The sequence below is a fragment of the Limulus polyphemus genome, unplaced genomic scaffold (genome assembly GCF_000517525.1).
Source record: "Limulus polyphemus unplaced genomic scaffold, Limulus_polyphemus-2.1.2 Scaffold2460, whole genome shotgun sequence".
NCBI lineage: Eukaryota > Metazoa > Arthropoda > Merostomata > Xiphosura > Limulidae > Limulus > Limulus polyphemus.
In genome coordinates, this window is record NW_013668070.1 from 24,254 (window position 1) to 37,628 (window position 13,375).

The window sequence follows — 13,375 nt, forward strand, 5'->3', positions numbered from 1 at the left end:
GTTTTTTATAGTTTACATATAAAAACTATAAAGGGAAAGAGTACCATGTATGAGTCCTTGATTAGGCCAATTCCAAAGTCAGAAAAGTCTTACATATTTTTTTCAAAACACTGAACACCCAAATAAAAATCATCATGCACAAACATTTCTGAAATGTAGGTGTTTCTCAGACATGCTTAGAAAGTACAAAATAAGATTTCTCATTAGGGCAGAACTATTATGCGAAATTCCTCTTGCTTAGGTAGAAATTCAATCATTACATAGAGGACATGCGAGAAAACAATAAGATTCCTGTTTTTTAGGTCAGAGGTTTATTTTATATAGGTTTAGAGAGCATGTAATGAATGAAATAGATTCCGTTTTGTGCAGAAGTTCTAGGAGTACAAGATGTGTAAATAAAACACTATCAGAGATGGTGGTTATATGTCAACTTATTAATTTAATTATTGAACTGCTAAAATAATTAAAGGACCATCAGAATTTTCTATAGTCTGGCCATGATAAGTCACAAATGTTATTGTTATGTAATATCAATGTCACTCATAAGTTCATTTCAGTTGTATATAAAAGAGAAGAAAACACAATGTGTTCTCAGTTATTAGTTTCAACAATAGCAGTGTGTAAAAGAGATCCGACCGATAGTGAAACATGCCAGGATCCCAAAAAGACATCTGGATGTTTCAATGATGTTGAAAACAACAAGTTATTGCAGAATAGCTACAAGTTTCACAAAATATAGTTAATAGAATGTAGACTCACTTTCAGACCACTAATACAGTTTTCCAAAAATTAGTGTTGATAATTACACAAGATACTACTAACTTACAAAATGGGATCATAGAAAGTGGGGGAGGGGGCTTCAATGCCCCAAATAAATCAACAGTTCAGGTTAGCAACTAAAAAGCAAATAAGCATGCAATGGGCCAGAAACAGGTTTCATAAAGGTTGGCCTTATGTCAAATGAACAATGGTATGGTTCTCCAATGTACTGATTTTCTTTTCCTTGTAAGTCTAACATGTATGATTTTTTATATGTGTGCAGCCTTAGTAGTCAACAGTAAAGGTTTTAAAGTGTTGTTTGAACTGAATCTTTACTGTTTAAGGTGCTTTTTGCCCAAACATTCTATTAGGGTTTTGCGAAATTCCTTGCAATCCCTATTATGAACCACTATCATGATTCATGATAAGATTCACCTTTAAGCAACATCAGTGAACTAGAAACACTTCTAATGGAGGAGTGAGCCATATTACCTCAGAAACTTATTGTTTAACTCATTTTAAGCTTGCCACTTGTATGACTTGCACTTGTGTCAAAGATGGTTATAGGCCTTATTAACAAACATTTTCTGATAATTTATTCTGTTGCAAGGTGTTCAGTAGTAGCAAATAACCATTTGTGAACATAGGCTACAACAGTAGAAATCTACATATCAAATCATGTTACTGGTGATCTGACATATGTTTTGAATAGACTCTGGGTTGCCAACAGCATTACTTAGTAACAGTAGTTTTGCCTGTTCATAGCTAGAATATCAAAAACCCTGATTATCTCTTATTATTTTCAGCAGAGTATTATATCATTAATACATTTTAAATCAAGCACAAGTATTATAAAATTTGAATTATATTTTAAAACAAAACAATAGCAAGTGTATGTATAATCTCCAAATGTAATAAGAAGTGCTCTCCTTTAAAACAAGGGAATGATATGTGAAATGTGTGTTAATAGCTTAAAACTTGATGAAAGTGGTGTTACCAAATTTTGATGGTTTGATGTTCAATAGAAATTTACAATTGACAGACTTTTATAAATTTTAAATTGCTCTTCATCCTCAGCTCAACTAAATGTCACAAAATCACTACTATTAAATAAATTTCTACTTGATTACTATAACAGATAAAAAGAACAGCCTGAAAATTGCAGTTTGAGACTATTTCATACATTCAACACATTTGGACAGTTTCTCGATACCTCACCTTTAAAACAATAATACGTATATGTACCAACGTGCATGCAGATATTATAATTCAAAACTTCTATTTGAGTTAAAACAATAGTACATATATGATCCAATGAGCATACATGCACAATAATGGAAAACTTCTGTTTATATTAGAACAACAGTACAGATGCAATAATGGAAACTTCTGTTTCAGTCAAAGCAACAGTGCATTTTTACTCCAATGAGCATGCAGATGCAATAATGGAAAAATTACGTTTAAGTCTACCAGCAGCTCTTAATATCCTTATTGTAGTAGGTCTATTTCAAACATTTTTTTTAAAACCATTTGTTTTGTATGTTATGGATACCTCCTGAAGAAGCCATGTTTAATAGTGAAATACTGAGAATTAAACATATTTCTATGTGTAGAAAGAAATAGCTCACATATTCAGCATATCAAGTATAAATAAATATTTTCAACCTGATACTTAAAAGTTAAAAATATAACTAAAGTCAAAAATCTGCAAAAAGAAAATTTTAATCCAATTCTATCAAGTCCATAAAATATCTTAATGAACAATGGTTCTTAATACTAAAACTTTAGCCGACAATAAAAATTTTTTTAAAGATTAATCTATTTTTTATTACACATATTTTGTAAGTTTTATAAAAAAATATTTTTTATGGTTAATTTCATAGCCAGTGGTAATCATGAGCTTCATTTTGTTTTATAATAAACCTAAACACAACCTTGCTTCAAATTCTCACCGAGAGATCTGTTTCAAAATACATGCTATACAGAAGTCACACAACAGAAAGTAAAAATCATGTAAACAAGATGAAAGACAGAAAATGTTGATATCCAACACAAGAATCTGGAAATGTTAAAACATAAATAGCAAACAGACAATAAAAGTGAATGTGGGGAGAAATATTAGCCATGGCAGTAATGTTATTATGGAGTATCATAGCCAAAATAGATAAAAGGAAGTATTATATACAAAAACAAGTTATCTTACAGCCAGTGAATAAAAGTTTTATTCATAATACAAAACAAAAAAATACACTAACCTCCTGTTATATTTTCCAGATTTTTCATAGCAATAGCAACATAACTGTCATTTAAACTGGTCATCATAAAAGACTGGGTTTTTTCGGAATCAGAAACTTGAAAAAGTTTTTTAAGTGTATCATTTTTTGGCTCCAGACTATAAATTATTCCATCTGACCCTGGATGTGAAAGTTAATAAAAATGTAGATCTTCATTATCTATTAATATTTATTGTTAGATAATGAGCTAAATTAAAATACGTACACTTCAGTATAATTCTCTATTTAAAATGATTTCCTACGGCAAAATTAATCATCCTTTATATAAACTCTAATTTCTGCAAAGTTAAAGGTAAAATGTATATCTTTTATGTATTTAAAAATATAACAACACTAATTCATTAACAATTTATTTATAATACTTTTCCATATTCAGAGAATTATGAAAAGAAAAGCAACTATATGGCCTTACAGTGATTTTAGTATAGGCATGCTTGTACCATGAGTATCAAATAAACCATAAAAACTTAGACAAAATAACTGAAAATCTTCCAGGTGTGTATGATTAGAAATCACTAACACCAGGTGGTACATGTAATGTAATATAAAAGTAATAATAAATAATTACAATATTTAACTGTACAAAGCTCTTAGATGCAAATAAAAAGTCTAATTGAACCATTATACGGTCTGAATTGAATGATGAAAAATAAGACCTTTTTGTTTGAAAGTCAAAGTGACAGGCCCTAATGAAAAATTAGTATATTACAAGACAAAAAAGGAACAATTTGCAGTACATAAATTAAAATTAATAAAATTTATTAACCCAGATCAAACTTGCATGCAACAACTGTAATATTATGAAGACTATCATAACCATGCAGCTTCAATCCATTTCATTTTGCCTTTTTGGTAAGTTGTGTCAGCTTTATGTGTGCTCAGCTGTTTGTGGATAAAGAACAGCATATCTGGCACACAAGACTTAAATAATTAGTTTTAAAGTCTAATAAAAGGTAATTTGAATTTGGTCAATTAAAGCCAAAAGGCACCAATATTTGTGCCAAAAGTAATCCTATATCCAATATCACAAACTTATAGTATGCATTAATATACCCAAGTGACAAACAGCTGAATTACAATAGATATGATCCGATGTCACATCTTGAGTTGATAATTTATTGTTTAGAATATTATACTAGCTTATTCAATAATCATAACTACTGTAATAAATTTTATTTTTTAATAACTATTCTTCAGTTATTGTTAAGCCATTTAATAGATGAAAAACAGAGCACAACTAAACTTGATTCACACAGTATCTTCATAAGTTGACACAATTTTTACAAGGTGTAAAGAACATACAACTCTGTACAAGTGATTTCAATAAATGTTATAATACTCAAAACAATGTATTATTTCACACCTTGAAATAAAAGCCTTCTCAAACTACTTCATGAGTGGTGCTAAATACACTAAAAATCTTAATATGTGGTCTCACTTGTCATGCCTACACTTCATAAATTGTTCACACTTCACCTACAATAATACAGCTCACTGTAGTGGGTTTTTAACTTGAAATGCCAACTTAGAGTATCATTAGTATATTAGATAATATTCAGAATTACATATTATATGGTCATGTAATGCTTCTATTTTTTTTTTCATATAAATAACATCACAGAATGAGATTCTCACAACCAATGAGACTTGAAAGAAACAATTTCGGAGCTCAAACATGCAGAATAAATAAATGTTTAAACAGCAAACTGTTTGTGAAGAGTTTCAGTATGCAATGTTTGATGAGTGAGATACAGCAAAGTATCAAACAGATGTCAAGTCTATATTCATACTGAACAGAGAATAAACACCAAGGCATGTGCATTGTCTTTCAGGGGTTACTTTATTATTTTATTTTTGTCATGATTCACCGTATAATCAGTAAGACCTCATTTTCATTAATGGAAATGGTAAAAGCATAAGTAATTGTTCTAATGTTTCTACATTATATTGCAGAACCATTTCAGGAACAAATGTAATGTTAATTTATATTGAAACAAAAAAAAAAAACACTAAATATATAATACAGAAATGCTTTCACAGTGTTGATCGTTGCTTTATACCTGACATGTGATGTAAAGCGCGTGGATCTACCAATGTATGTTAAGGATACATGAAATATTTCTTACAGTTAAATTTCTGTAAAACACATATCTGGATGATAAAATAATTTTCTCTTTGCTTTTTATAAGTTTACTTTTTGTATATTTTGATACGTAACAGTAGTGGCTAACACTTTGTAAATCAAAGTCTCTATTTTAGATTAGTTATTAAAGAGGCCAACATTTGTGAGCGGATGCAATATGTCTCTGCCACACAACCCCAACATGGCAAATTTTCACACCACAAAAGTCATGGAAAACACAGAAAAATCAAAAACCGTTTATATCACTACCTGGGATATGCAAGAAGGTATCTTTGTACCAAGTTCCATGAAAGTTGGTTGACATACACATGAATAGTTTACAAAAACACCATTTTCTTCAATGAAAATTGTTTATATTTTTGCTTGTAAATTGGCCAAAATACATTAAAATTGTGCTTTTGTTGAGGAATCTTTACCCCCCCCCCTATAATTACTAAAAATGGGCAAGTACAACATTTTTGTTTGTCAATGTGTTGTTTGTAGAAAAGTATCTTTGTACCTAATTCCATGTAAATTGGTCAAAACAAGGCTAGATAATTGACCAAAAACCCTAATATTATGGGTTTATTTAACATTTGTTTGTCAATACGTGTTGCCTGTAGAAAAGTATCTTTGTACTAAATTCCATGTAAATTGGTCAAAACAAGGCTAAGTAATTGACCAAAACCCCTAAAATTATGAGTTAACTTAACATTTTCACCCCCCCCCCTCCTAAAATGATCAAAAATGGACATATCCCACATTTTTGTATGTATGTGTATGGGACCTATAAAAAAGTATGTTAGTACCACATCCCATGTAAATTGGTCGAAGTACAGCAGTTGTCAAAAGACCCTAAAATTATACTTTTTGTGGCATTTTCACACTCTTACAATTGCTAAAAATGGGCAAGTCCATCATTTTTTTGGTCAATGTGTGGAACCTGTAGAAAAGTATATTTGTACCAAATCCCATGTATTTTATCAAAATACAGCTGAGTAATAGACCAAAAACTTCAAATTGATGCTTTTTGGTGAACTCTTACCCCACCCCACCCCTAAAAAATAGACTCAAAATGGGCAAATCCAACTTTTTTGTGTGCCAATATGTTGGGCACCTGAAAATTTATATATGTGACAACTTACAAAGAACTGCACTCAAAATAACTTCATTCTTAAATGAGACTAGAAGAAAGTGCACCAGAAGTGGGGATGATGGGTGGGAAGGTGTGTATCTATCAGAAATACATTTTCAGGTAAGGAAAAGGTTAAGTTCTGAGATAGTATCTCATCTCTACACACAGAATAGCTAGAATCCCACACTGAAATAGTAGAGGGGGCCAGTGCAAACATTAAACCTAGATGAGCTCCTTTCAGAAAGTGCCCAAAGGGAAAACCCATGAAGTGTGACACCAGATGACAGGGGCATAGGGGCAAATTCATAGATCACATCTCATCTCATCCATGGTATACTCTTCACCTAGAAGGAAACAAAGGGAAAGGCAAAAGAGTCCCAAGTTTCCCAGGAATGGGAAGAATGAGCATGACCAATTGAGTACCCACATACAAATGGTCTACAAGCCAAGAAGCTTATTGTGGTTAAAACATGATCAGGCCATACAATGCGTGTCTCACCTTGAATAAACTGGACAGACAAAGACAGGGGTGAGAAATCCATTTTGCTGCAGAAAGAGATCACGATAGCTGTTTGAGAGGTGATCCACACTATATAGACAGTGAGGAACTCTTCAAGGTCCACCACCCCAGCAGGTAGGAACTGGTAAATGGAAAGGGTCTCTCATACTCCACTTGAAGAAGGGGGAAAATTAGCATTGGGAAGACCAAAAAGAAGTGCTCAGATCCCCATCGGACGTTTGCCAGAAAGGTCTTTTATTGGAGACAGTGCAATGGGTGATTGCAAAACCCTATTCTTAAAAGCTGACAAGTGGAAGCCAAAGAAGTGGGCAGTCACTTTCCTAGTGCTGGCTTTTTCCATGATGCTTCAGGGAATGGTAAAGTCTAGATGGAGCAATTGAGTAATTGTAATGCCACAAGGGTATCTCAAATGGCCTTGCAGAATACCCCATCTCAACAGTAAACACTGGTAGAGGCAGGGCAGATGGGTTGAGCATTTTCCATTACTCATGGCCAAATACAGACTTTGGGAAACAAGCATACCTTGGGAGATAACTTAGATAATAATAGATGATATAATAAAAAACTGTGGAATTGTCAGAGGAGATTATGGCTACTCGATCCATGAGAATAGGGAGGAAATGGGAAAATGTCCAATGGATAGTAAGACAATGAGGTGGAGCAAATGCTCCACATGCTCAAAGCCATGTAGTCATTCAGAGATGCCACCCAGTATGACAAAGAAACATTTGTAAAGAGATGGAGTTCTGGTTGGGTGGTCAGCAAAGAAATACCCACAGCAGTGTTGGCACGATTGAGCCACCAAGACATATATTCTTGAGAAGGGAGATACACAATCAAGGACAACAGATCCCAAGAAAAGTTACACTGGTACCACAATTTCCACTGGAAGAGGCACATGTGTGTGTGTGTGTGTGTGTGACCTAAATTAATGAGTGGTTCAAGGAAAGCCAGAGTTCCCAAAAGTAAAAGAACCTTGTATGCAGGGTGTAAAAGAGAGAAGTACAAACTTTAGTGACAAGATATTCCATTGCCCACAAACAAAGTGGTGAAGATTGAGCTTGGCTATGATGGAGTTGAAAAACATGCCTAGATGTACCAAATATAGGGAAGGCATGACAAAAGACTTTGAAGGCCAGACAAGCCAGTCCAGCCAAGCAGCTTCCTGCAAAAGAAGGCAGGTGTAAGAGAAGAAGCACTCTCAAGAAGGGGTGAGGAGAAGCCATTCTTCTATTTAATAATGGAACTTCAGCCCCAATCTGTAAACAAGACAGGCAAATGTCTCATGACTCAAATAAAGACAAAGAGTAGATGCAATGACAAAAGGAAGATCCAATCCCGATGGACAAAATTAAAAAAATGTCTGGAGAATGGTAAGATCAGAATATGCAAAAAGGTGTCCAAAACATCAACTTGGGTCATCTACAGTCTGGGGGAAAAGAAGCAGCAAAGCAAAAACAAATCCTTAATACAGAACTAGGGAATGATAAAAAACTGGTTGAGAAATGACAGTTTGATAACCAGATGACAGTCCCCAGTCTTCTTGGGAATCACAAAATGATAAGAGTAATGACCAGGTGTAGGGGTAAATATGCTCTTTATGGCATTCTTGGTTAAGATATTTGAGACCACATCCTCGAGACAATAAAGATAAAGGAGAAGAGTGGGAGGAAGAAAGGAAACGAAAAAGGGAAGGAGTTGAAGTGAAGAAATAGGCTATTGGGTATAACATGAAGATGTCATCTGTTGGATGAAAATGGAGACCAAACAAAAACTGGTGAAGAGAGATAGACAGCCTCCACAGGGCCAGACACAACAGGATAGTCAACGATGAGATGAGTGATGACCATGACAATGGAAAGCAGGATGATGGGAAGTAGAAGGCCAGAAAGTTGAAATGGGGAGATATAAATTCAGCAGACTTAAGAACAGGAACAGAATGGCAAGGTTGAGAAAGACAAGAAACCACAGTAAACAATGAGGAATAATAATAAGCTACCTCAAATCAGGTCTCCAGTGAGTCAAGAACACTCAGGATGAAGAAATGCAGCCAGACAGAGGTGTACATTACCTAGAAGGGCATCCTGTCCCAACAGCAGGGGAACCAAGTAAGGAGGGATAGAACAGAAGAAGAAGTATGAGCCAAAGTGGTGATCAGAAGAGAATGAACCTCTCCAGAAAACCCCTCTTGAGCAGATGAAGTGTCTCAGACATAAGGCGAAGTGATGAGAGGTAGGAGGGTGGTAAGAAAGAGACAAAGGCATGAATATTGGGCTCTAGAAAGTGAAATAAAAACTAAGAGATCCACCCCCCCCCCAGAAGGTAAGAGATTCTGAAGACAGAGAATCAACGAACGGAAATGAAGAGCCAAGCAGGTGAGGAGGATGATGCATGTTAGTATGGGTGTGCAGGTATTTGAGAAATAAGTCTGCATAGACCCTAATGTCACGTAAAGGAAGGAAGACAAAGTAGTCCTGTATATGGGTTTCATTTAGTAAAGCATGGGAGGAATCAAAAGACAAAAGAAAAATAAGAAAACATACCTGCAAAATCCTGTCAAGGAAGAGATTAAAATGGTGAGAACCATGCCCACAGATGAAGCTGTGACTAAAGCAAACCCTGTTAGGCTCAAAATCGTCATAATCATGACTATCTTTAAATTGGAGAGAAGGAAGCCAGTGTGCATGAAGGAACCCACAACATGTTGAAAAAGGCTATTGCATCCTCCACAGACAACAAGCCCCAATAGACACAGGTCCCATGTTAGGAACATCATCACTATCACACGACAAAGCAGAAGTTACTTTAAATTAAAATTCATAATGGGCAAGCAGGAAAAAAATTTTTCTGTCTCTTCATTTTCTTTAGTAATAAAAGAAACCAGTTAAACTTGAATGAAATTTAAGTTTCATAAACTATTCTCAATCTCAAGTAATACATTAATAATTTTAAAAATGTGTCTGTTCCAGACAATACCAAGGAAAAAAATGAAGTTATTTCAAGCACAAGTGCTTAGGAGAAATCAATGTGCAAGAGGTTGTATTGCTCTCCAATTGGTGGAGGGCTATTGTCACATGATGATATCATCATGCATGAATGCAATTCACGTTAAACGTGATTTTTAATTGGGAGTTAGCTCAAGGCTAGAGGCATGCAAATTTCACAGGTGGATGAATGATGAATCAAGCTATTCTGTGAGAAGAGGTGAGATATCATTTTGGAAATATAATGTATGCCTAGTATAATTTTTTCATTAATATTTTGCAAAATGCAGAAGCTCTATTTCCTCTCACATTTCTAAAATATTTGTCAACATGTGGAATAGTAACCAGCATATAAGTCAAGTACTGTTGAGGAAACATATTTTTTCTTCTGGTTTCAACTAAAAATTTTTAAACATCTGGCTTTTAAGATTTTACAAGATTTATTTAATATGCAACAAATAATAAAACTAATCACTCTCACAAAAATTGAAAGGTTCACAAGTTTCAAAATCAGTATGCATGACTACTCTAGTGGTTTTATGTAGTACCAAAGCTTAACAGGTCATTGGTTCTGTGCTATAATAGCACTCATAGTAGCAAATAGATATCCCAAATGTAACTTTTCTATATAAAAAGTAATTCTGACAATTAATATGGACCTGAAAATTTTTGTGGTAAGTTCAAAATCGTGTCAAATTTGATATTTAAAAGTTCCAGTCTAATACATAGAATAATGATATTACAGGTGAAAACTACTTTTCAAAAAAATATATCTACTTCTACTAATATATATATAAGCTATTTTTATTGGTTTTGCCAAGGCTTCACTTTTTGCCTCTCTCTCCAAGTTCCCTCTTTCATTTATAATAATTTCCTTGCAATTTTATGACAAGTTTTACCTTCCAAAGGACTCCTACTTTTATACATCATGAAATCTCTCTGTGTTGGTCACAATACTGTCACATTTCATTATTTGTACATGACCTCTACTTGGTTTACAAGTAATCTTTTATGATCAATTTTCTACAATTACACTGATTAAAATCCCCAAATTGACTAGGTGGAGAGAGTGGAAAACAAAAAGGGTACTGGAGCTGAAGCCATCATTAAGCACAGACCTACAATTTAGCAACTTGATAAATCTACACATCTTGTAATTATGGTGAGGATTATCACAACTACAGTACTGTAAAAAGATCTTAAGATTGTAATAAAAAGCTGTACAATACCTCTCTAACAATTACAAATAACAGTCCCAGAACAACAGATCAAGTAATAGCTAACACAGGTTATATATTTCTGTAAATATTAATATAACAGATTTATTACAAGGTACAGTAGATATGTTTATTGAGTAAATCATCATTTTTCTTAAATTCAATTATGTCATATATTTTACATTAGTTAATAAAATATATAGTTTTGACAAATATAAATATAGTAAATCCCAATCCTTACATTGGTAAATAGCCATGCTTAATATTTTTACATTTGTATAAAAAGTACATATAACCTTACTTTTACCTTAAATAATTATGGAACATTAAATGTGAAAGCTGTTCTTCTTACAAATAATCTTAAAACATATAATTATTCAATGATTTTTGGAGGGGGGGGGGGGGTCCAAATAGTAAAATGAGAGACTCCTTGATTTAATATTCTAATAATGATTTAATCTTGAAGTCTCCCAAATATAGTGTTCTTCTACCATTACTATATGCAACTTACAATATTATTCAAAGTTTAAATTAAAATCATACAAAAAGACATATGGAATGGATATCACAGTTCCAACTTGTTTCTTTTGATATAGTGTACTTACACAGTGTTAGAAAACGTTGGATATCAGCTCCTAGAGACAAACACCAAGTACACAGTTGGTGATCCTTCTTATGAAATGTCGTTTTTCCTAGTAACTCTGTGCTGTGTTGACTTGATAGTTGCAACCAGTAAACAACCCAAGTATTTACCTTTATAGCAGTGAAAAAAGAAGGAAACTTATTATCATATAAAATATACACAAATACTAAAATGTACAAAAAAAAATTAACACTTTCATGAGATCTTTCAAGCCAAATAATAAAAACTTTGTACAATAGTTATTGGGCATCAGTACAATTCATAAAGTGATTCATTATTTTATTAAATACATGTTGCTGGAAATACATTTCTCCTGGTAGAACAAATCATTATAATGTTATTTTTTGTAATGCAAACTTTAACACACAAAAACACCCAGGAATGCCCAACTGCAAGTCTATCAGAATAATTAAACCTGTGAACACCAGTTTAATTCAATAATCAAAAGTCTTATAAGGTTTTTTAATGTCAATATATCCTAAAAAAAAAATCAATAACCACATCATTTTCTACTTTAGTAACTATTTTCAGATGAATTTTCCAAACAAAAAAAAGCCTTCAGTTGATCAGTGCTGTCTGGTGTAAGACAAGGTTGCTTTACACAAATAATTACCTAACATTAAGTCTGTGTCAGAAGCTAGCAGGCAAAAGGTCAGGACAATAAAATGTTATTAGCTTTATGGAATCTCGCATGTTTGAGTAAGCTCAAATTCAAAGTTACATTCAAATTTATAAAAATGAAAGCATAAACTTTTCATTCATAAAATCTAAAAAGTGAATTAAACATTACTGGAGAGCAATAATAATTCTTTTTTAAATAGCATTTCTAACAATTTCTTTGCATTTTTAGATTTCCTCACACTGTAGCTTCTTTTGTTTGTAACTTAATTTTACAAAATTTTTTGTCTCACACTACATTTTAGCATACATTCAACTGTCTGTTACAAGACAAAAAAAGTATTCAATTAAAAATTGTAGTTTCCTTAAGTTACTTGATGGACTTAATTGGTCCATTTTTATTTTAGGATAGTAAAAGTTACCTCACTGGATCAAACAGCATACTGTTGCCTTGAATTTTCTGTTAATACTTAACTTCTGATCAAAGCAAGCTACCTATACAAACCACAGTTAAAAGACACCCTGATAAAGAGTATATCTGATTAAATATAATGTTCTTACTTATAAAGATTAGAATGTATTGTTTCATCAGTTAGGTACTCTTGGCGTTAACGATATTTTGGGCTCTTCTTATTTGGAGCCTAATTATGGGGAAGTATTTAATTACACAATAAAGTTTTCAAAAACCAATGAATTTCCTAATTCAATTCAAAGAAAGAAATCAACAATTCCTTACTTTTTCATTCCAAGTAAGTAAGAGTATAATAACGTTTTCTGAGAAGCAAGCATCAGCCCAATAAAGTTGTTCTTCACTACATAGCTGACCAATGGTCTGATAGTCTTTTCCAGCTAACAGGATGTCATTGAGAAAACTGCAGTTTCCATTTTGAAAGACTACAACGGGTTCTGAGTTGGGAATGGGCAACACACAAAACACTGGCTCCGTAAGCTAATGAACAGCAAAAGCAGACAAAAAAAAAAGAGAGAGTAAAATCCCAGTAAAATAAAGCTGATTATATTTACAAAAATTAAGTTTGCATATTAAAAATATATTTTAACAAAAAATAAAACATTTTTAAATAC

At 32.9% G+C, this 13,375-nt stretch overlaps 1 protein-coding gene across 2 annotated transcripts in view; it reads right to left on the reverse strand.

Moving 5' to 3' along the window:
• Nucleotides 1-13,375, reverse strand: part of LOC106467010 (nucleolar protein 11-like) — a 44,815-nt gene that overhangs the window by 19,875 nt on the left and 11,565 nt on the right. For both annotated transcript variants that reach the window (XM_022395101.1, XM_013927320.1), the window contains exons 4-6: nucleotides 13,029-13,241; nucleotides 11,637-11,784; nucleotides 3,015-3,173 (exon numbers count right to left, since the gene is read on the reverse strand). In XM_022395101.1, the coding sequence (XP_022250809.1) occupies nucleotides 3,015-3,173; nucleotides 11,637-11,784; nucleotides 13,029-13,241 (520 nt within the window). The remainder of the gene's footprint in view (nucleotides 1-3,014; nucleotides 3,174-11,636; nucleotides 11,785-13,028; nucleotides 13,242-13,375) is intronic.